At 41.2% G+C, this 24,381-nt stretch overlaps 1 protein-coding gene and 1 long non-coding RNA gene across 4 annotated transcripts in view; one reads left to right on the forward strand and one right to left on the reverse strand.

Annotated features, from left to right (window-relative positions):
* The window catches only part of st3gal3a (ST3 beta-galactoside alpha-2,3-sialyltransferase 3a), a 44,782-nt gene extending 21,261 nt beyond the window's left edge, over window positions 1–23,521 (forward strand). For 2 of the 3 annotated variants that reach the window (XM_032526270.1, XM_032526271.1), the window contains exons 8-11: window positions 1,263–1,449; window positions 10,899–11,045; window positions 11,786–11,932; window positions 21,148–23,521. In XM_032526270.1, the coding sequence (XP_032382161.1) occupies window positions 1,263–1,449; window positions 10,899–11,045; window positions 11,786–11,932; window positions 21,148–21,252 (586 nt within the window). In that variant the 3' untranslated portion in view covers window positions 21,253–23,521. The remainder of the gene's footprint in view (window positions 1–1,262; window positions 1,450–10,898; window positions 11,046–11,785; window positions 11,933–21,147) is intronic. The other variant, XR_004333553.1, reaches the window with a different exon arrangement.
* LOC116695802 (uncharacterized) overlaps window positions 14,602–24,381 on the reverse strand; it is a 15,287-nt gene continuing 5,507 nt past the window's right edge. The window contains exon 3 of the long non-coding RNA XR_004333554.1: window positions 14,602–14,701. This is a non-coding gene — a long non-coding RNA (uncharacterized LOC116695802). The remainder of the gene's footprint in view (window positions 14,702–24,381) is intronic.

The following is a 24,381-nucleotide window of genomic DNA, read 5'->3' on the forward strand; positions in this document are numbered from 1 at the left end:
AGCCCTGGGTATCCTGCTCTGCCTTTGAGAAAATGAAACCTCAGATGGACCGTTTTGGAATCTTGCCCCTTATGAGGTCATAAGAAGCAAGGTTACCTCCCCTATCTCTGCTTTGCCACACAGAGAATTTGGCCCATCCATGAGAGAGAGACATCTTGGCTTTCAAACGAGAAAAGTGGCAGTTGGTCAAGTTTGATTTAATCTTAATCCTGCGCGAGTCGGCCATGTTTGCAATTTATAAATGAAAAATTCCCACGGAAATGACCTACCATATTTTGCCAAACACAAAGTCTCTTGCAAATCAACATATCATGCGGGGTCGTATATAATTTTTTCAAGGTTTTAGTTTCTGTGCACCTTTTTATCCCTCTCACGAAGACAAATATGGGATTGCAAGGGGGCTGCGGTTGCCTCCTTTCATGACCAAAGTAGACTGGACCACGGCCCGACTGGAGACCTCTGTCCCCAAGTCAACGCCCTCCCGTCGTCTAAGGGTGTGACGGTAATGCTGTGTGGGTGCTGTCGCGGTGAGGAAAGGTTAAGCCCTCTGGTAACCTTTACCAGGCATGGCCAAAAACGCCAACCCAAGTGCAGTGCGGCAGCCATTGCTCTGGCCGTCCCCTGCATACCTCTGAGTACCCAACTCTCGAGATACAATTAAGTCGGTATAATCAACTAAAAGCTGGATTTGCTTATCCTGTGTGCGCCACACCAAACGGGGACAAGGTCCCCAGATGATACTAATCCCGTGCAAATAAGGCTTCATACATTATACAGTGTTATCCTGTTGCAGGAATTGTATAACTACTACTACTACTACTACTACTACTAACTACTTATTAGTCGTCTCTCTCTCTCTTTCTCTGGAGCATGCAGGAGACCGAACAGGCCAAGGATTACACCATCGTCACCGAGCTGTTCGTAGTTTGTTCATTTTGTCAAATTGTCCAGTGATATTTTCTTGTTGTCTCTGCAGTTTAAGATTTATGTTAGGGTTTTTGTGCCGTCATCCTCTTCCGGTAGCGGCAGCCGCATGAGAGAATGTAATCAACTTGCCCACTTGTTCTCTTCATGGACCGAGGGTGTCGTACGGTGTGCAAATTTTAAAGCAGTAATGCTCGGCTTTATATATAAAAATGACTTGATGAAGTCATGTAAGCATTTCAACTTTTGTATTTGGTGATTTGACTAATGCTGTGATTTGTAAATTGCTGTTTAAAATGAAAGTATTTTGACAGGGCATTTTCCAATTGATTTTTCAGGTTGAATCAGGCCCCAGTGAAAGGCTTTGAGAACGATGTTGGCTCCAAAACCACCATGAGGATCTCCTATCCAGAGGGGGCCATCCAGAAGATGGATGGCTACGAGTCTGAGTCCCTGTTTGTCCTCTCGGCCTTTAAACCTCTGGACTTCAAGTGGCTCTTACACATGGTTTTCAAGCAGAAACTGGTAAGGCAGCTAAAAAACTTTTTTTTTGCCACTGATGAATGCAGACAGTTGGTATTAAGAGTAGTCAGTGAAAATGTTTCCATCCACCTGTTTTCACGCACATTTCTAATTTGTACATTACAAAAACCTGTGGAACACCAGAATTCACAAATATCACAATTTTCAACAAGAAGCGGTTGGAAACACACAAATGCAATTTGTAAATGAAGGTGTTTATTATTAGGTGAAAAAAAATCCAAACCATCATGGCCCTGTGTGAAAAAGGGATTGCCCCCTTGTTAAAACATACTATAACTGTGGTTGTCCACACCTGAGTTCAATTTCTCTAGCCACACCGCGGCCTGATTATTGCCCAACCGTTCACAATCAAGGCATCACTTAAATAGAGCTGCTTGACACAGTAAGGTCCACCGAAGATCCTTAAAAGCTACACATCATGCCGAGACCCAAAGAAATTCAGGAACAATTGAGAAGAAAGTAATTGATCTATCAGTCTGGAAGGGTTTAAAGCCTCCAAAGCTTTGGAATCCAGCGAACCACAGTGAGAGCCATTATCCACAAATGGCGAAGACATGAACAGTATTGAACCTTCCCAGGAGTGGCCGCCCGCCCAAAATTACCCCAAAGCGCAGCGACGACTCATCCAAGAGGTCACAAAAGACCCACAACAACGTCCAAAGAACTGCAGGCCTCACTTGCCTCAGTTAAGGTCAGCGTTCATGCCTCCACCATCAGAAAGACTGGGCAAAAATGGCCTGCATGGCAGAGTTCCAAGGGAAAACCACTGCTGAGAAAAAGAACATCAAAGCTCGTCTCAATTTCTCCACAACACATCTGAATCCCAAGACTTTTGGGACAACATTCTGTGGACCGATGAGACAAAGTGGAACTCTTTGGAAGGTGTGTGTCCAAGTATACTGGCATAGAAGGAACACTGCATTTCATAAAAAGAACATTATACCACAGTAAAATATGTGTGTATGTGATGTCTGGGGCTGTTTTGCTGCTTCAGGACCTGGAAGACTTGCCGTGATAAAAGAACTATAATTCTGCTGTCTACCAAGAGATCCTGAAGGAGAATGTCCGCCACTTGTTTGTGTACTCAACTGAAACGAACTTGGGTTCTACAGCAGGACAATGATCCTAAACACACCAGCAAGTCCACCACCGAATGGCTGAAGAAAAACAAAATGAAGACTTTGAGTGGCCTAGCCAAAGTCCTGACCTGAATCCTATTGAGACATTGTGGTATGACCTTAAAAAGGCCGTTCATGCTCGAAAACCCTTTAATGTAACTGAATTGGACAATTCTGCAAAGATGATGGGCCAAAATTCCTCCAGGACGCTGTAAAAGCCTCATTGCACGTTATCGCAAACCTTGGTTGCAGTTGTTGCTGCTAAGGGTGCCAACCAGTTTAGTTTAGGGGCAATCACTTTTTCACACAGGCCATGATGGTTTGGATTTTTTTTTTCACCTTTTAATAATAAACCCCTTCATTTACAAATTGCATTTTGTGTTTACTTGTGTTGTCCTTGACTATGTTTAAATTGGTTTGATGTTCCGAAACACTTAAGTGTGACAAACTTGCAAAGAACAGGAAATGAGAGGGGCAAACACTTTTTCACACCACTGTATCTATAACTCCAATCTTCCAGATTAATGTAGTGGAGTAAAAAGCACATTATTTCTTTCTGAAATGTAACGGGGTAGAAGTAGAAAGTTGCTTGAAAAGAAAAGACACAAGTAATGTAAATGTGCTGTATTTTAAATTGCGCCTTTCTAGTCTTAACAAGACGCTTTTACATAGTACAGGAACCATTCACACACATTCACACTCCGATGGCGCAGCATTGGGGGAAACTCTGGGTTCAGTGTCTGGCCCCACCACTACGACATGGGACTGCAAGGGGATTGAACCACCAACCTTCCAATTGGCAAGCAACCGCTCTACCACTGAGCCACAGCCACCCTGTACAAGTACTTCAACGTTTGTACTTAATTTGTCTGCAGAAAGACAGACAAACGTATCTGTCTGCACACACACGCACACGCACACACACACACACACACATAGACTCACAAGGTCAAAACCATACCAGGGTTAAATGTGCAATCCCATGTGGGTTGGTTGGGTTTCCTGCTCATTTACACATTACACTGTGGCATGCAAAAAGGTAAAGTGAAGAGAAACGATAGCAAGAGGGGAGGAGTGATGGAAGTCTGTGACCTGGGTGAGCAGAGAAATTAAAATGCAGCCTGGGAAACCTTTGAGGTCATAATCCAACTTAATATCATCTCATTGCAGATATGTCCCTACAGTTTTATTTATGGCAACATAAACGTGTTTTAAAAGATCTACATACTTACACATTACAAAACAAACAAACAAATAAAATATTGTCCTAAATCGTAAAATCTTATTTTAAACACCTCTCTCACTCTCTCACACTGGTGATTTTGGCGTTGTGGTTTACAGACAGAATTTTCTGCATCTGGATGTCCCTGGGTAACTCTGTAGCGCATACACAGAAAGATGAGGCAGAGCTGCAATGCAGATGTCTTCACACCTATAGCAGTTTTGCATTCCTCCATGCTTCTGAAATCCATCAGCGTGAGAAACAACACACAAAATGTTGTCCAGCCAGTGTGGGTCAACCTCACTAACACGCTATCAACAGTGGAAAACACAATGAAGTACCATCACAACTTTTCTGTTGCAAAGGACGGAACAAGAGCACCTACTCAGTGGCTGTGAATGACACACACACTCCACCGAGGAGATGAAATTTGGTACGTTTGTTCAGAGAGAAGTTTCTCATTGCAGATACTGACTTTCAGATATCTTGGATAAGTGCTGGGCAATATATATTCCTATTTTACTTGCTATACATAAACCAATATTAAAGTGTACTGAGTTCTGCATGTCTATGAGTATTCTGCTAAAATACAAAATTGCTTGTTGAATTTAAAACAAATGAAAGTAAATAATTTCCAACATTCCCTTAGTGAACAAATAGAACATTGAATTAAATATAAAGGCACCACTAAACAAGAATTACAGTTACATTTTAGACAAAAATAAAAATGAATAAATTCATTTAAAAGTCCACCTGGGATTTGTTTTTGATGCGCTGGGTTTAACCAATCATCGTAGTTCCACCTACCAATGAAACGAGTTCTGGCAAATTAGGGCGGGTCTTTGAAACGAAATGCTAGTGCGGTTTGGTATTCGTGATAACCCGGCAACGCAGCAAAAAAAAAAAACATTGAAGCAAAGTTTATCAAACCTGAAGAAAATACAACTTTAGTTGAGAAAGGAGGTAAAAACAAATGGTGCTGGGCATTGATAGATGAAAGGGTGGAGATGGGAAGCACTCCACAAAATGAGGGAGCCTTGTGCTTGCTATCGACATCGATGTATTTGGTCAAAAATATTGTGATAATTGATTTTCTCCATATTACCCAGCTCTACCCTGGATTGTAGTAGAAAGGGACGGTTATCTGTGTGTAACAAGTTCCCTCTGTTTAGCCCTTTGGTAGTTATTATAAGCCTGAACATCAATCCAGCATACCAAAGCTGCCTCCTCTGCTGTCATGTTGGCCAATAACATCTCTATGTGGGAACAGGCTTTATGGTTGTACATGCTTGATTGGGAATGTCACACATTCCTGCAGCCAGAGTTACAACATATCTGCTTTGTACTCCCTGTCCATTCCTCCCTGACAGTAAACAAATGGGGTCAAATACGCAAAAACCTTTAAATAGATCCAAATATTAAGATATATTGTATGCTCCAGCCTTGTATCCTTTTCTGAGATAAGACACTACAAGATATATTACAATAAAATGTGTCCACTCCATTTATATCAATGTGGGTACAGTAAATCTAATATCAATTTAAAGATTAAAAGTACCGAGCACTGCAGCCCCCAATGTGACCAAGTGAATTTCCACCTCTTTAAAACAATTTGAACAAAAACCTAACATTATAACCTTCATGAAGGGAAGATTTCTTGCTGGACTGACATATTAAGTTGCATTAGTTTTAGCAAGGTGGACCTAATAAACTTGCAGCGGAGTGGAAATCCACTAAGATTCTGAATGGCTATCTTTGAATTCCGGAAAAACAGAGTATTTACGGAGTATTCCGGAGTATTTACCAGAAAAAGTACAATTACTATAACCTGTAATGGGAGGTACCATAGAGTCATGGGCAAGTGAAAAGCAAACATGTCTAACATGTGTAGGCATACATGTTTACGATAATATGTCAATTTATAACCACTTGAAGGACACCCATCAGCAAAGAGAGCTTGTTTTATCAGGTAGCTTTCCATATATTGTGTTCAAAATGAACAACCTACACCTACATAGGTATACCTTAGATGTTTTAATCCATTGCTTAATTTTGATTGATGCACCTTTTGTAGACAACAATGCAACAATGTTTGGCCCTTTGCCAGTTTTAGACTCTCAGTACCGAGAATCACCTGATGTCTAGTGTGCATACCTATTCAACTGGCAGCCAGAGTGGGGAGTATGAGACTTCAGATCTGATGAGCCTCCGACAGCAGCTGTCATTCTGCTGCAGCACTGGAGGCAGAGAAGGAAGCTTGGGCCTCATGTGGCTATCACCAGGGTGGTCCTAGTCCTGGATCACATTTCACCTCCACTGACAGGTGGAAGCACTGATGCTGTCGCAGCTGTATTGCTACATCCCTGTTGTTTGTTGTCAACAGGCCTATGTCTTGTCTACAGTGGAAGCCATTAAACACTTTTTTTAGCTGTTGATGCCATCCACACCGGCTCTCACACATGCTCCATCACATTGTTAGCACTGTGACCTGAGGCATGCTTTTACACTTCTCTTCTAGTCTATTTTTTATTTTACAATTGCATTAAAATGTGCTTGTTAAACCCACACACTTGAACCATTTTAATTGCAGAGCAACCAGAAAACAAAGAACATTGCTTCTCAAATTGCCATCTTTTTGCATATGATTGAATTTTGAAGTTTTTAGAGTTAGTTATTTGTGGTATCGTCTGGCATGTTTCCACAATCGGGATGAAGTCAGAAAAGTGCATGAATGCATGATTTAAAGGGATAGTTTGCCCTTTTTGCTTCCAGCTCTGTTTCATCTTTGTGTGGGCAGTGTGTTTAGATGAACAGTGACTGGCTTCCCTTCTTGGCTCTAGTCAATGGAGCTACCCGAGAGCAGCTGAGGTCTGCCAAGATTTGCCGGATGATGCAAAACTTGATGGACCGCTGTTTGAATCATCCGCTGATCTTAGCAGACCGTGCACCACGGTCACAAAATATTTCTCTTTTAATAATGAATGTTTTAGATGAACCCATAAGGGCCCCAATATGCTTCAAATGAAGGGCTTGTCCTAGCCGCCAACAGCATCTAAAACCCCCTGCATTACCACCTTCCTGACATTACAATTGCGGGGCTACATAAAAAAACCTTTTTACTTTCACCACCAGTTCCACTGTGAGAAAAAAAAAAAAAAAGTGCTCTGGATTTTTGGCATTTCTGATTACCAATCAGAATAATCTTGGACGGCGCTGAGCGTCTTACACAATCACAGTGACTCTGCAAAATAGCCTCAGGAAGGACATTGTTGTGGTAGAACTTCTTCTGGGTCGTGATGGTGCAGTGGATAAGATACATGCCCTGAGCATTTGTTCCTGAGTAAGACACTTAACAATGTCTACAAACTAGGTTGTTTTTTAAAATACTGTGCTCTTAAACCTCTCCTCTGCCACTAACTTCTCCTCTGTAATCTGCTGTGTAAAACCCAAGGACACGTACAGTATAAGTGGTAAGTAGCATTGGTAGAATGTGTCTTTGTTGGCAGTGTGTAAAGACAGTACAGGTGTAACATTTGAGCCATCCATCATGTTGAATAGACTTGTTGAATTTTCATTCACAACAACACTTCATGCGGGAGATCAAGTTTCCTCCCCTAGAGCACAAGAGTGCAGAAAACACACCAGATAATAGACGGACACACACACACATGCTCACTAGTTATGAATGGGCAAGCGTTGGCTGGAGGGAAAGTGATTGCACTAAGATAAGGAAATTGGCATTCTTTGGACAAGGTATTTTCAAAAGGAAGCGTCAACAAATAAATGTGATTTTATATTAGAGAGAATAACTCCGTAAATGGGTGGTGATGGCGCAGGGGATATGACACATACCTTTGGTATGGGACACCTGCGTTCAAATCCCACTGCAATACATAAACCGATGTGTCCCTGAATAAGACACTTAACCCCTAGTTGCTCCAGCGTGACCTCTGACATTTATAGCAATTGTAAGTCGCTTTGGATACATGTAGTATTAATAATGAGGCTTATGGAATTTAATCTCTCCTGGCCACCTCTTAAACCCCCCCCCCCCTGTTTGTTAAGCATCCTTGGGTTTGTGAAAGGCGCTATAAAAGTCAAAATTATTATTAATGTAATAAATCTTACCTCAAATCACACACAGAATCTTAGTCAGTTTTTTTTTCTGTATAAGTACTGATAAAACACAATTCTATAGCCATGCTAGCTTTTATGTGAGATTTTACTTAGGCACAGAAGTGCTTTAAGCTAGGCTAAATGCTTGCAGGCTGATGTTAAGCAGGTCATATTTTACTGTAATAGCTCAGTACACATGGACTTGGCAGAACAACTAGTGTTGTTAATGACATATTCTAAGCGTCCCAGTGTAGGACTATAAATGAATGGAGTTGCATGCTATTTACAGCTGCACAATATGAGAAAAATATGCGATAATGTTGAATATCGTGAGAACGATATTACTTGCAATACATATACAGATATTAAAGTGTACTCAGTTCTGCATTTCTAAGAATATTCTGCTAAAATACAACAAATCACTTTTTAAACTTAAAACAAATGAAAGTAAATCATTCCAACATTTCTTTATTGAACAAATAAAACATTGAATTGAATATAACGGCACCACTAAAAAAGAATGACAGTTTTATTTTAAAGTGCAGTTTTCTTCTGATATTTTCTTTTGTCTAACACAAAAAATCTCTGAGCGTCTTTCGCGATATGTCATAGCCTTTTGCAATGTTTTTGTTGCAAAAGTTGCAGCCCAATTGCTGCAACCTGACTTTGTGACATAGGTTAGACTGATTTACTGTATATACTAACGTTTGTTGATGTAGAATTATCTGTATATAAGCATATTTACTGATCCTGTCATTAGGGACAAGTGAATCGCTTGTTATCTGATCCCGTCGGCTGTGTGCAGATGGGTTTTCCACAGACTCGTGTCCTTCTAGTGCTGCCAGCGGCGCAGAGGTGTTGGGTTTCCCACAGGGATAAAGGAGCAAAATGGTCTCAGTCAGACAGGATTACCACCTGATCCGCCAGTGAGGCGCTTACAGTCTAACAAAGTAACACCGCTATGCTAGAAAGCTAATAGCTCATATCAGTGCTGTTGGGTTTCTCCCCGCCCCTCACTCCAGCATACCTGAGCGAACTCAAGAGGCAGGTATCCCAGTAACTGTTCATAAAGAGACATCAGGACTGCTGGGCAGACTGCTGGTAATTAGTGTAATGGCCCCAGGTATACTGATACAGGGGCTTCCTTCTCTGACTGGCTTTGTTTGCTCCGCTTGTTTTTCATCAGAGCTTTAATGGTGTTGACCCCCTCCCCCAGACCTCAACTCAGGCTATTGCTTTCACCGGGCTGCTTAAGCACCATCATATGTTCCACCCCTGTCCACTTTGCATGGTAATATGAATTGATAACTATTCATGGATATTGTTGGTAATTGTTATGCAATAACCTTCATGATGACTAATTGTTTCAGCAATATGTTTTTTTTTTATTTAATAATTTAGAATTGTGTAAAGAAAATTATGACACAGAAACAGAGTTTAGTTGGGGTTAAATCATTTTAAATCTTTTAAAAATGACCGAAACTTCTGCAATACATTAGTTCCTTACCAGTAAATACTGGCGGAATTTGTGCAACCGTGATCGATTAATCGTTTGGGCCAGTATATTATTAGCACGGATATACCAGTATTGTCGTGTAACTCGTCATCATTATTAATTATTAATGTCAGTACACAAAATGCTTAAATATTTGAGGTTATTGAGAAATTACTGTAAAATTCATCATACATGTAATCAAATCACAACAAATTTATTTTTGCAAAAATTGTATTTTTTAACTGCTTTGTTACTTTGAACCTAGTCTCGCATTGCCAGACCTTCCTCCAAAGTGTTGTAGAGGAAGGTCTGACTAGTCGACACTAGACCTGTCAGTCTTCCTCTATAATACCATTTGAATTTCATTCGTTATTTTTTTAAGTATTCTAATAATATTTGAATATTTAATGCTAAAATGCAGCCTGTTATAAATATGTACTACACTACTCAGGCTTATGTATTGTCTACGCCACTATAAGCATGTGTTTGTTGTTACACATTCTGTCCACTAGAGGGACTTCCAACATCAGCCTGGCTTCGAAGAGGACCTAAGTCATGGCGCAGTGCATTTCTGGCACGCCTCTCTGTGTTTACATTATTTTCCATCACACACACTCTGTAATGAAACAGGATGTAACAAGTGTATTGAATTGAATGTTGCTCGGTTAGCACAATAACATAATGTTAGAAAGCACAGCCGAAACAATTGAAGTATGTTAGCCACGATGCTAACGGCATCGATAACTAAGCCAAACAGTGCTGTCGCTACTATTTTAGTGATTTTATAAGCAACCGGTTTCTTGCAGATGGTCACGTTACAGAGAATACACCTGTTAAAAAGTAATGTACTGTATGAAGTCAAAGCTCTGCTAGCTGTAGGGCAGCTAACATAAACTTTAGCTTTCTCCATGAAGCTCCTATAACTCGCAATGCAGTTAGGAAACAAGCCAACTATTGATAACGTAAGCAATTTGGCTCGGTGGATGTCGATTTTGGGGTCATGTTAGAACTATTTCTCATCTTTCTTGCAATTTCCAGCCGCAGCCTGTCACTCCCCCATGTACTAACAATACTCAGTACATAACGTTAGCTCACAAGGCCATGTGTTTCTCACTCCCGTAACGTATTGTTCATCAGACGTGACATGAGAAGAGGGTGATTAGCTAACGTTAGTCAACCTATTTTATAAAAAAAAAAAAAAAATTTGAATAGTATGGATTTTTTTCCCTATTCGAATTATATTTTACCTTCGGAATTCATTCCAACAGCATTCCCGGATGGGAGAAAAACCTGCTCTGGTTTATCGAATCATAATTCCTGAATCATCATCTTTTAACACTAAAATATCTTGTCATGACAAATGTTTCACATTATAACCGGACAGTGATCTGTTTTTCTTTTTCTGGTGTGGCAGCGATGCGCTTCCGTGGAGGTTCACATTAACTACGCTGTTTTTATTCTCTTGCTCTTTGTCTCTCAGCGCAGCACTGAAGGCTTCTGGAAGTCAGTGGCCATGCAAGTTCCGAGAGACCCCAGCGACATGCGCATCCTAAACCCCTACTTTATCCAGGAGGCTTCCTTCAAATTCATTGGTTTACCTTACAACGGTGGAATGATGGGCAGAGGGGTGAGATACCTGTTGTTTTCCCTAGCATCGTTTTCTGTCCAGGTAGTAAAGTGTTAGGAACAGCGAGCTGTTTAGCGCACAGCAGTGAGTTAATGGTCAGGACTGCAGCTCTGGTAGCTGACTCCTCTGTTTGTCTGTTTCCATTATGAAGGCCTCTGTGAACACACAGCAGATGCCGCTGGGAGCCGAGCACCTCCACAGAGCCTGAAAAAGTGTTACGATTAGGCTGTTAAAAATAGGACCATTCTTCAGATTTCACATCTGGAAGATATCCACACAATCACCATACGGCTTGTCTCCAGTACATTCATATGTTCACTACTGTCACGGTATAACCACAACCGTGAGAAAACGTACGTCTTTCGGGGTTAATCAAGGGTGTACAGAGCTTGGTTTTGCTTGTGCATTTGAAAAAGTTAAGAATCAGAGGCCTATCTTTGTCGTAGCCGCGGCACCGTTCTGCTCTTCTCTTCGGACCGGCTCGGTCCTCGGTGCAGTGTCAGTCAGTCTCGACATTCTGTTGGTAGTTCATTTGTGGACAGTCAAGATGCGGACGCAGCATTAAGAATTTAGCGCGTAATTTTATTTGTAAAAGTGAGCGTTCGTTACATTCAAGCCATTGCCAAATGAGTTGATACAAAGCATAATAGAAACCAATAGGAGGATTTTGGACACTACACACTGTTCATGATCCGGGTTACTAGTCCTGATACACTCATTATTTCTCCCTGTTTTTTCAGAATATCCCAACCTTGGGGACAGTTGCCATAACGATGGCCCTTCATAACTGTGATGAAGTAGCTGTAGCTGGATTTGGTTACAACATGGACACCCCCAATGCCCCTATGCACTACTATGAGAAGATCAGGATGTCAGCCATCAAGGAGGTAACTAAAGACCTGATTTGGTATGATACTGTATAAAACTGAGCTTTCTGTAGCACAAGATGTCAGTCTAACACTTTTTAAGCTAATTTGACATGTATCCCCCTTTTTTCTTTGATCCATTCTTCCTGTAAAATAAATTTAAGGGCTATAAACACCAGCAGGGTACAACATGGGACAGAACGTACGCTATTTTTTTCTATTTAAAGGTTTACATAGATTGGCACATCATCACACCCACACGCATTCACGCCATGGATTCGCAAATTCAGGCTTGAGTATTTTAATCACGTCTGCAGCTTACCTGGTATGTGCTACAAATGCCACCAGTGTGTTCCCCTCAAAGTCAGAGCGAAACAGCAGTTGGATCGTCTTAATCTTCCAAAATGTGATGTATTTCTTAGTGAAACCGATTATGTGAGCGGCCAAAAGTTGTGAGCGGGATTTAAATCAAATCCGTTTTGATTTGATTGGATTGCTCAAGTGTGATTTAGGGATTACAGAGATCCAAAGCTGAAGAGGAGTGTTAGCTTTAAACCACACCTCCCCCACCTGGGAGGACTTCATCTTCATTCTTTTGGAAATTAAGTTTTTGTTTTTCCAACTGACACACCCCTTTGACCCATGCTATCACTTTGCTAGCTGAGTAAGCAGTGGTTTTATATGATGAGTGGGGATAGTGGTGTGGTCAGGGACACAGGATAAGGATACAAGGAAATGTTTTTTTTTTAATTTAACCATCACTTTAATTTCAAACTGAATTAACCTTTATTTTTTGCTAAGAAATCAATATTTACCTCCTTGTTTGTTCTGAAAACTCCGCAGTGATGGCACCCCTTCAATCATGTTCTCTGAAGCTGCAGTATCATCATAGTTCCCCTGTTTGCAAAGGGAGGATAATTCAATTATTAGTTTAACTTAAACAGATTGGTGTATCTGCTGAAACCTTGTAGCCATTTGAGAGAAACCTTGTTGGTCTTTTTATTTTGCTAGATTTGTGATGCAGTAGTAGCCTAAATTTGTGAAGGACTCAGTCAGACTTCTAAGTTGATGATTCATCCCCTCCATCCACAGGTGTGTGACCCACTATTTCCTCCACATTTTTCTCCTAATGGACGGTACTCCCACACATTATTCACAAGCCCCAAATTTGTTAGCATTCTGACCAACATGTCGACCACCATCCTATTTGTTAGTTTTCCAGGTTTACGCAACACTGGAACAGTTTACTGTGACCTTTCACTCATTTAAAATGCCTCTCAGGAGGGATTTACCCAGCATGCTGCGTGGTGGCCTAGGATGTGTACGAAATCTCAAGTGTAGGAACTTTGCTGGGTACCGGTTTTTGAGTCACGGCACACTACATACAGTGTTCACACTGCACAGTCTCCAGCCCGCTCATAAATCACTCTTAGCCCAGGTTACTGAGACAGACATGCAATCCCCTTCATCCTTTTTTCATAAGACTTGTGTTTCAGTTCAAAGAGGCACAGAGCTGCTTGGCCCCGACTCGCGGCATGTATAATTGAGACAGGAGAGAAATTAGCTCATTTCTGCAGTCTTCCATTAGCCTACATTGACTGTTTTTTGGTAGGGTATCCGAATCAACTTTAGAAAGAGTCAGATGTTCAAATTGCAAGAGCTACAATTTTAATTACAATTGATTGACACGTTGCCAAAGAAGAGAGCAAGAGAGAGAGTTTTTTTGGCTTTATTAGGTTAAAAAAACACCACCAGAGTAGTGTCTCGCTCAGTGGCTTGAATAAGTTAACACAGCCATGCTAAAGTTGATTAAAAAGAGGAATAAGAAAACATCTTTTGGAAATTGAGCGTAATGCCTTAATTCAAAAAAATTAGGAAAATCCAACCTTTTAAGGACACCAACTTTCATTGTGAATGAATAATGTATTGTAAATAAATAAATGTTCTTCCTTACAGGGCATAAATACACACACCCCTATGTTAAATTCCGATAGAGGCAGGCAGATTTTTATTATTATAGGCACGTTATTTCATGGATCCAGGATACTATGCATCCTGATAAAGTTCCCTTAGCCTTTGGAATTAAAATACCCCCCACATCATCACATACCCTTCACCATACATAGAGATAATCATGGGGAACTTTCCATAAGATCATCTCTCAATGCAAATCAAACCAGTTAATAAGCTAACTGAAATAACACCATGCCAATCTCTTTAAGGAAGAACATTTATTTACAATAAATTATTCATTCACAAAAAAAAATTGGTGTCCTTCAAAGGTTGGATTCTCCTTAATTTTTTTAAATTATTTAATTAATTAGGAGCAGTTTCCAAAAGACGTTTTATTCATGGGTGTGTAAAGTTATGCAGGCCACTGTATCTAGATCACATGTGTCAAACTTAAGGCCCGTGGGCAAAATCCGGCCACTCGTGGATTTTGATCTGGCCCATATAATAATTTTGGTTCAGCATCAATCCCACCTACTTTTTGCCACTTTTTCCAACGTTTTTGGTGCTTTTTTATTGCGTTTTTTTTTGTTGTTGCATTTTTGTCATGGTTTTGGCTTTGTTTTTTATGATAGCTGAGGAACGTTTTTGCTGACATTTTTAGGGCTTTGTGGGGACCAAACTGTGAATGTGACCATATGGGACATGCAGGAATACAGTCAAAAATACTTGACTTTTTTTTTTTTGAGTGAATAAAAGCATGTCAATAAAGTATACATGTCTGGCCCTTGATGGGATTCTCTTTTTACGATGTGGCCCTTAGGGAACTTGAGTTTGACACTGCTGAGCTCTAGATCAGCTCATGATGACCTCATGAGGGTGAATGCTGATTACCTCACTTCATTTCAGAGAAGCCGCTGGCAGGTAGCTGTGTTGGTGTTCAAGCTGGTGAACAGAGTTGTCTGTATCGCCCGTTAGACCTTTTAGACTCATCATATTGTTTCAAGCAACACCTAACCAAACCTTACTATGGCATCTCAGATTAATGTTGATACATTTTTGCACTCAGCAAAACTGATATTGATAGTGACCGTGATATTATTTAAGGCTGAAACCATTACATGTATTATAATTTAATTATTTTCTCAATTGATGGATTAATCACTTTCCAAAATGTCAGAAAAATATTAAAAAGAAGGTATTTATACCCCTTACTGTTAAATGTTTAAAATGATATAAATGTTTACTGATGACTAAAACCATTAATGACCCAGACCCATGTGACTCATGACAGTGGCTGCTTCGGAGACAAAATTATGTAGACAAGCCAATAGAACATGTCAAACAGCCAGCCCACGTCAGTAAATCACTTTTCAATAAGATAATAAATAAATGGCGTTGAAAATTCAGAAATGCAGATCAAACTAGCATTAGCTAGCTTCTCCACTGGCTCTGATCACCTTCATACAGTGTAAGTAATGTTAAGGTTACTGAAAAGGAGCCTACAGATGCCGTTGGCTGTCACAAGACCCTCACCTTGCATATGGAGATGGGATCACAATGCAAGGAAAAAGGAGACTGTACGTGTTCTCTTACAGTATTAGTACCGAGCGAATATCTAAAGGCCTGTGATCGGATGTCATCATCCGGATAACATATCCACATTGATTGAGTGAAAACTAAACACGCAGTATATCGAGGAAACAAACAAACCATATGAACATGGGAACATATCAATGACATGCACAGCCTGTAGAATAACATTAACCAAAGTGAAATGCAAACAGACAGAACTTGTATTTGTTTAGCATGCAGCCAATCATGTACATTGTTTTAAGTACATTTACTCCAGCACTGTCCTATGCTCATTTTCATGTTCATAATTGTATTTAGAGGTTGTACCAGAATAGGTTTATGTGGCTTAATTTTCAGAAAACACCATAGCTTTGTTGTTCTTTTTTGCTGCAGCTCCTCTTTTCACCCAGTGTGTTGAGCTCTCTGTTTTAGCTACAGAGTGAGGCATCACACCTCTGTACTAAATTTGCTGGGAGTCGCACATGCGCAGTAAGTACTGCTAGCTCGTCCGTTGCAAAGTATGAGGGCGTGCTACGCTAGCAGCTAGGCGAGCATTATAACGTCTCGTATCACGTTTGTCACGGAAGTAAAGGCTGGACTACACTAGAGCTGTTTGGAGCAGTTTGTGAACAGTGTTTTCGGTCCATCTTTTGGGATGGACGTTTTCACTTTGTAAACCTGTAAAGTGCACAAAAAATATATATAACACTATAAAGAAAAGGGAAAAAGCATAGTATTATCACTTTACGTCCAATTGTTGAGGTACTTGTACTTTACTTGAGTCTTTTCACGCCACATTTTGCTTCTACTCCGTTACATTTCAGAAAGAAATGTATTTTTAACAACGCTACATTAATCTGACAGCTTTAGTTACTAGTTAATTTGCACATAAAATGCATGTAGTTTATGAAATCTGATGTTTCATTATAAATGAAACTAGCCAACATTATAACGGCCTAAATCCAGCTGAAATGATTAGACCTTTAAACATTACATTTTAAATATTTGGATCCATTACACATTCTAAAATGGGAGGATTTGTAACCGAGCGAGCTTACTCCGAGGGTTTACATATACATTGTGCAACCAGCAACAATGGCTACCGCATCGAGCAGAGAGACACAAATGTAAGTAATTTTGGCTTAAATAATTGAATTAAAAATTACGACAGTCTTGTTTGGTGCTCTATGCAGTCTTGTACATATATACTTGCAACCATGTTCCTAATTGAAACTTTTTAAAAATCATCACACAGGGACGCAGGACACACAGCGGCTGATCCACTTTATACTATATATACCGTCCTGCATCACACAGGGACGCAGGACACACAGCAGCTGATCCACTTTATACTATATATACCGTCCTGTATCACACAGGGACGCAGGACACACAGCGGCTGATCCACTTTATACTATATATACCGTCCTGTATCACACAGGGACGCAGGACACACAGCGGCTGATCCACTTTATACTATATATACCGTCCTGCATCACACAGGGACGCAGGACACACAGCAGCTGATCCACTTTATACTATATATACCGTCCTGTATCACACAGGGACGCAGGACACAAAGCAGCTGATCCACTTTATACTATATATACCGTCCTGCATCACACAGGGACGCAGGACACACAGCGGCTGATCCACTTTATACTATATATACCGTCCTGTATCACACAGGGACGCAGGACACAAAGCAGCTGATCCACTTTATACTATATATACCGTCCTTATCACCGGGACGCAGGACACAGGCGCTGATCCACTTTATACTATATATACCGTCCTGCTCACACAGGGACGCAGGACACAAAGCGGCTGATCCACTTTATACTAATTACCGTCCTGTACACACAGGGACGCAGGACACAAAGCAGCTGATCCACTTTTACTATATATACCGTCCTATCACACAGGCCCAGACACACAGCGCGTGATCCACTTTATACTATATTACCGTCCTGCATCACACGGGACGCGGCCACAGCGCTGATCCACTTTATACTAATATACCGTCCTGTTCACACGGGACGCAGGCACACAGCAGCTGATCCACTTTATACTTATATACGTCCTGCATCACACAGGGACCAGGACACACACAGCTGATCCACTTTATACTATATATACCGTCCTGTATCACACACAGGACGCAGGACACAAGCAGCTGATCCACTTTAACTATATATACCTCCTTTATCACACAGGGACGCAGGACACACAGGCTGATCCACTTTATACTATTATCCGTCCTGCTCACACAGGGACGCAGGACACAAACAGTTGATCCACTTTATACTATATACCTTCCTGTATCACACAGGGACGCAAGGCACACAGCAGCTGATCCACTTTATACTATATATACCGTCCTGTATCACACAGACGCAGGACACACGCAGCTGATCCACTTTATATCTATATATCCCCCTGTGTCACACAGGGACGCAGGACCAAAGCACTGATCCACTTTATACTATTTATACCGTCCTGTATCACACAGGACGCAGGACCACACAGCGCTGATCCACTTATACTATATATACCGTCCTGTATCACACAGGACGCTGGACACACAGGCGCTGATCCACTTTATACTATATATACCGTCCTGTATCACACAGGGACGCAAGCACAGCAGCTGATCCACTTTATGCATATATAGCGTCCTGTATCACACAGGGACGCAAGGCAAAGCACTGATCCACTTATACTATATATACCTGCCTTGTATCACACAGGGACGCAGGACACACAGCGGCTGATCCAATTATACTATATACCGTCCGTATCACACAGGGCGCAGGACACACAGCGGCTGATCCACTTTTACTATATTACCGTCCTGTTATCACACAGGGGACGCAGGACACACCAGCGCTGATCCTTTTATACTATATACCGTCCTGTATCACACAGGGACGCAGGAGGACACACAGCAGTTGATCCACTTTACTATATATACCGTCCTGTACACACAGGGACGCAGACACCCAGCAGCTGATCCACTTTTACTATATACAAGTGGTGTGAAAAAGTGTTGCCCCCTTCCTCATTTCCTGTTCCTTTGCATGTGTCACACTTAGTGTTTTGGACATCAAACCAATTTAACAATAGTCAAGGACAACACAAGTACACAAAATGCAATTGTAAGGAAGGTGTTTATTATAAAGGTGAAAAAAATCCAACCATCTGGCCCTGTGTGAAAAATGATTGCCCCCCTTGTTAAAACATACTATAATTGTGGTTGTCCACACCCGTTCAATTTCTCTAGCCACACCCAGGCCTGATTATTGCCACACCTGTTCACAATCAGCATCACTAAATAGGAGCTGCTTGACACAGTAAGGTCCCCCAGAAGATCCTTAAAAGCTACACATCATGCCGAGACCCAGAATTCAGGAACAATTGAGAAAGAAAGTAATTGAGATATATCAGTCTGGAAAGGGTTATAAAGCCATTTCCAAAGCTTTGGGAATCCAGCGAACCACAGTGAGAGCCATTATCCACAAATGGCGAAGACATGGACGTGGTGAACCTTCCCAGAGTGCCGGCCCCGCCCAAATTACCCAAGAGCGCAGCGACGCCTCATCCAAGAGTCACAAAAGACCCCACAACAACGTCTAAAGAACTGCGCCTCACTTGCCTCAGTTAAGGTCCGTTCATGCCCCACCATCGGAAAAGACTGGCAAAAATGGCCTGCATGGCAGATTTCCAAGGAGAAAACCACTGCTGAGCAAAAGAACATCAAAGCTCGTCTCAATTTCTCCACAACACATCTGATGATCCCAAGACTTTTGGGACAACATTCTGTGGACCGATGAGACAAAAGTGGATCTCTTTGGAAGGTTTGTGTCCATATATCTGCGTAGAAGGAACACTGCATTTCATAAAAAGACATTATACCAACAGTAAAATATGGAGGTGGTAGTGTGATGGTCTGGGGCTGTTTTGCTGCTTCAGGACCTGAAAGACTTGCTGTATAAAAGGAACTATGAATTCTGCTGCTCAAAGAGATCCTGAAGGAGAATGACCGACCATCGTTCGTTGACTGAAGCTGAAACGAACTTGGGTTCTGCAGCAGGACAATGATCCTAAACACACCAGCAAGTCCACCACCAAATGGCTAAGAAAAACAAAAATGAAGACTTTGAGTGGCCTAGCCAAAGTCCTGACCTGAATCCTATTGAGATGTTGTGGTATGACCTTAAAAAGGCCGTTCATGTCATGCTAAAACCCTCTGATGTAACTGAATTAGACAATTCTGCAAAGATGAGTGGGCCAAAATTCCTCCAGGACGCTGTAAAAGCCTCATTGCACTTATCGCAAACGCTTGGTTGCAGTTGTTGCTGCTAAGGGTGCCCAACCGTTATTAGGTTTGGGGGCAATCACTTTTTCACACAGGGCCATGATGGTTTGATTTTTTTTCACCTTTAATATAACACCTTAATTTACAAATTGCTTTTGTGTTTACTTGTGTTGTCCTTGACTATGTTAAATTGGTTTGATGTTCCGAAACACTTAGTGGACAAACATGCAAAGGAACAGAAAATGAAGAAGGGGGCAAACACTTTTTCGCACCACTGTATACCGTCCTGTATCACACAGGGACGCAGGGACACACAGCAGTTGATCCACTTTATACATATATACCGTCCTGTATCACACAGGACGCAGGAAACACAGCAGCTGATCCATTTTTTATACATATCTACCGTCCTGTATCACACAGGGACGCAGGACACACACAGCTGATCCCCTTTTACTATTATACCGTCCTGTTCACACAGGGACGTAGGCACACAGCGGCTGATCCACTTTATACGCAGGACACACAGCAGCTGATCCACTTTTGGGCTGAAAACGAGCAGAGGTTTCTTAAATCATGTGTCCATGTTGTACCCATTCATTATTGCATTGGTACTGTATTATTGTAATCATTTATAATTAATTCCTGTTCATGCACTTGTACATTGTTGTTGGTTATGATATGGGACACTGATGAAAGAAATGTGTGTGTGTGGGGGGGGGGTGTTACTGACCAACAGACATCAGACTGGTCTGGAATATCTGAACAGCTGTAGTTTATGGGTCTTTTTTTAATTTACACATTTGAGTGCCTTTTTAAGTGTGACGTGTAAGTTATGGTTCTAATAGTTGATAATGGATCTGTAAAAAAATGTATGTAATGATTTTGCCTGTTTAATTTATTGGGCAATGAAGACAGATTTTTTAACAATTTTCTTTTCTGAATATCAATGACATTCAAAACGGTGATAACTGAAAAATATACAACAGACCATGCAGTGTGTATGCACATATGTATTGCAAAAAGACCTAAGTACTACACAGATAAGAACATCTGCCTCTGCACCACCAAAGTGAACATAAAATAACTATTAAATATATAAATGCATACAACACTGTTGTCAAAATCCACGCAATTGACATTGACACACTACACTTGCAGACGGCGTCTTGGAAGTTTGTGATCAATACTGTATGGTGATGTAACTACATGGTGTCCCATTTCACAGGGGTATGTTTTCACCCCTACCCCTTACCTCTTGGTTTCAAGGGCCAGGGGTAAGGAGTAAGATGGAGAAATGGGATTCAGCCTTAATACTTTAACCACATTTTCCAGACTTTTTACTTCTACTTTTTACATTTTCACACATTTATCTGTACTTTCTACTCTGCAGTCCTGGACTCACAACATATCGAAAGAGAAGGAGTTCCTGCTGAAGCTGGTCAAGGCTGGGGTCATCCAGGACTGGACCAATGGCATCTGTGGTGCACGATGCTGATGGTCTGCACTCAGGATGCAGCACTGTGTCCACCTTCCCCTGCTCCAGCAACTGAAGAGGGGGCCGAGAGGCCGGGTGGGCCCCGGTCCCAGCAGAGAGCAGCAGCGTTCACACACTGCTCTTGGTGCAGAGACAATGTGTGTATATGAGGCTTATTGATCGGAACACTCTGCCCCAGTGTCACATATCAAAGTATTGCAAGTAATAAGCCTCAGGTTACTGTATATTTACATGGTTTAGTGCCCTGGTTCAGTGTTTTGGCGATCAAAGCAACACGTAGACCTGGCTGCCCTCCTACGGTGTTGGGTTTAAACATTGTTCCTGTGCCAAGAATACCTCTACAAGTGTCCTTCTGCTCGCACATCTGAATGTAATCCGCAATACACGTAGAGTCTCTTATTTATATTGTCCAGTTTCTGTAGTGAACAGGGTGCATACTACACTACACGTGACTCAGCCGTCCTAGACCGGTCTCTGAAGCCTGTGGGTAAACCCGTTCTGTCAGAGCGACATGGCAATCATCAGAGCTTTAGTTGAGTCGGTATAAAACTAGAATAAGCGCTGCCTCAGCATGGACATCACGCTCAAAGGCAAAATCCAGCATACTGAAGGATTGCTAATGCATTGATGTGCTGGATAGTGTTGGACAGGGTTATGATGATGATGCTGGATGTGAAGACTAGAGATGTTTAGATACCAAAACCAGTATCGGGAAAAGACTCTTATACTGCCTAAAATGCTGGAATTGGTGTTGGCGAGTACTGGAGATACCAGATAATTTAGCCCTGAAGAAGAAGTTTATTTATGTTCTTTTTCCATTATGAGTCACTGTCACACTGGATAATACTAGAAAGCTCAACGGCGTTCATTGATTGTGTGTTTGTTCATGTTTCACACTGAGTTCAACAACAATGATAGCAATCATATCACAACCATATAGAATAGTAGTATACAGCTGTTGGTAAAATATATGACACACTGGTGTCAAATCGCTACTCAGTATCAGCTGATACGCAAGTTCAGGTATCAGAATCTGTATCAGGAAGTTAAAAAAAATTGTATCGGACCATCTCTAGTAAAGACCCACTCAGTCCTTCTCTTAACAGGATCTAAAAACTCACTGATCTCACTTTTTTATTTGCTGTTTGCCCAGAATAACAGCAAAACACCAAAACGTTCTCCCCACTCTCTTCACTCGGCCCGGCCGAGGGCTGCTATCTCAGGCCCCAGACATCACTCACACAGTGTTACTATCACAGACGTACATAAAGCATACGTACACTGAACAAAATTATAAATGCAACACTTTTGTTTTCATCCTAATTATTCATGAGCTGAACTCAAAGATCAAAGACTTTTCTATGTACACCAAAGGATTATTTCTCTCAAATATGGTTCACAAATCTGTCTAAATCTGTTAGGGAGCACTTCTCCCTTGCCGAGATAATCCATCCACCTCACAGGTGTGGCAAATCAAGATGCTGATTGGACAGCATGATGACTGCACGTGCGTGCCTTAGGCGGGCCACAATAAAAGGCCACTCTAAAATGTGCAGTTTTACTGTATTGCGGGGGTCCGGGTGGTCCGAAAACCAGTCAGTATCTGGTGTTAGAGTTAGGGTTCATCCCTCTCTCTCTCTCTCTCTCTCTCTCTGTCTCTCTCGACCTGACCACAGTTTGTCATTAAAACCAAGTTGAGTGGGCAAATGCTCACATTTGATGGTGTCTGGCACTTTGGAGAAGTGTTCTCGTCACAGATGAACCCTAACCCTAAAACCAGACACTGACTGGTTGCCCCCCCCCCACACACAATTCAGTAAAACTGCACATTTCAGAATGGCCTTTTATTGTGGCCAGCCTAATGCACACCTGTCTGATAATCATGCCGTCTAATCAACTTCTTGATATGCCACACCTGTGAGGCGGATGGATTATCTCGGCAAAGGAGAAGTGCTCACCGACAGATTTGTGATCGATATTTAAGAGAAATAAGACTTTTGTGTACATAGAAAAAGTCTTAGACCTTTGAGTTCAGCTCATGAAAAATGAGAGCAAAAACAAAAGCGTTGCGTTTATAATTTTGTTCAGTACATACTGTTTATGTCACTTTATTTACTAAGATCAACTCCATTTTGAAGTTTGTGTTGCTTTATTCACTCTGGCCTGCATAGTTTGTGGATGCTGGTCAGATGCTCAATCCAAAGTATTCCCATATTTATTGTAGGTTATTCACAAGAACGCATTACACAATAAAGATTTAAGGATGCTGGATTTTAACGTGTCTGTTGTTTTTTGCACAAAAAACACATTATACAATAAAAATATAAGGATGTTGTATTTTCACATGTTTTTTCAACAAGTGGCATTCATCATAAGAATTGTGTAAAATCCTTTTTGGAAAAAGAAGAAACAAAGACATTTAAAGAATCATATCAAATGTGCTTCAAATGACGTTAATCGAAATATCAAATGCCAACAGTAAATCTTTCTACCCAGTCATGATACATGGGCCACACAGCGTGCTCAAGTTGTTTTGTAATTTGAATTACTGATGTGGCGGATTTGGGTCTTTTCCCTTGTTTTAAATACTTATTTTATTATTGTACACTTAGACTTGAGTCTTATTTTGGCATTGTCCACCGTTTCTGTCAGTAATGAGAGCAATGGTGTGCTCACCAAAGTCCTGAAATCATTCAAAAGTGTGGAATTGTACTGAACTTGAGATGAGAATTCTTTGTATTGAAAAAATCCCCTATCTATATTAAAAATATGCATGTACAGGGTTTCCCCTAGAAAAGTGGTTGGGCCTTTTTGTCTTTTTCTCAACTGTCAGTGTTGGAGAGCCCAGTAGTTGTTCTGTGATAACAGAATCATGGACGTAATCGTGAAATTGAGGATTTAAAAGAGCTATAAGTCAGATTCCATAGGGCCCTACATTAAATCAGAGCTTAAAGCTAACTGGAGATTTAAAAATATAAATATGAATGTGTCTGACCATTTTTAAAAGTAAAAATATAATTCCCAGTGCCTGGGTAGCTCACCCGGTAGAGCGCGCGCCCGTATACAGAGGCTCAGTCCTCGCCGTAAGGGCCTCTGGATTTGGTTCTGACCTGCCGCCCTTTTACACCC

This window comes from Etheostoma spectabile, chromosome 9 (genome assembly GCF_008692095.1).
Source record: "Etheostoma spectabile isolate EspeVRDwgs_2016 chromosome 9, UIUC_Espe_1.0, whole genome shotgun sequence".
In the NCBI taxonomy this organism is placed as follows: Eukaryota; Metazoa; Chordata; class Actinopteri; order Perciformes; family Percidae; genus Etheostoma; species Etheostoma spectabile.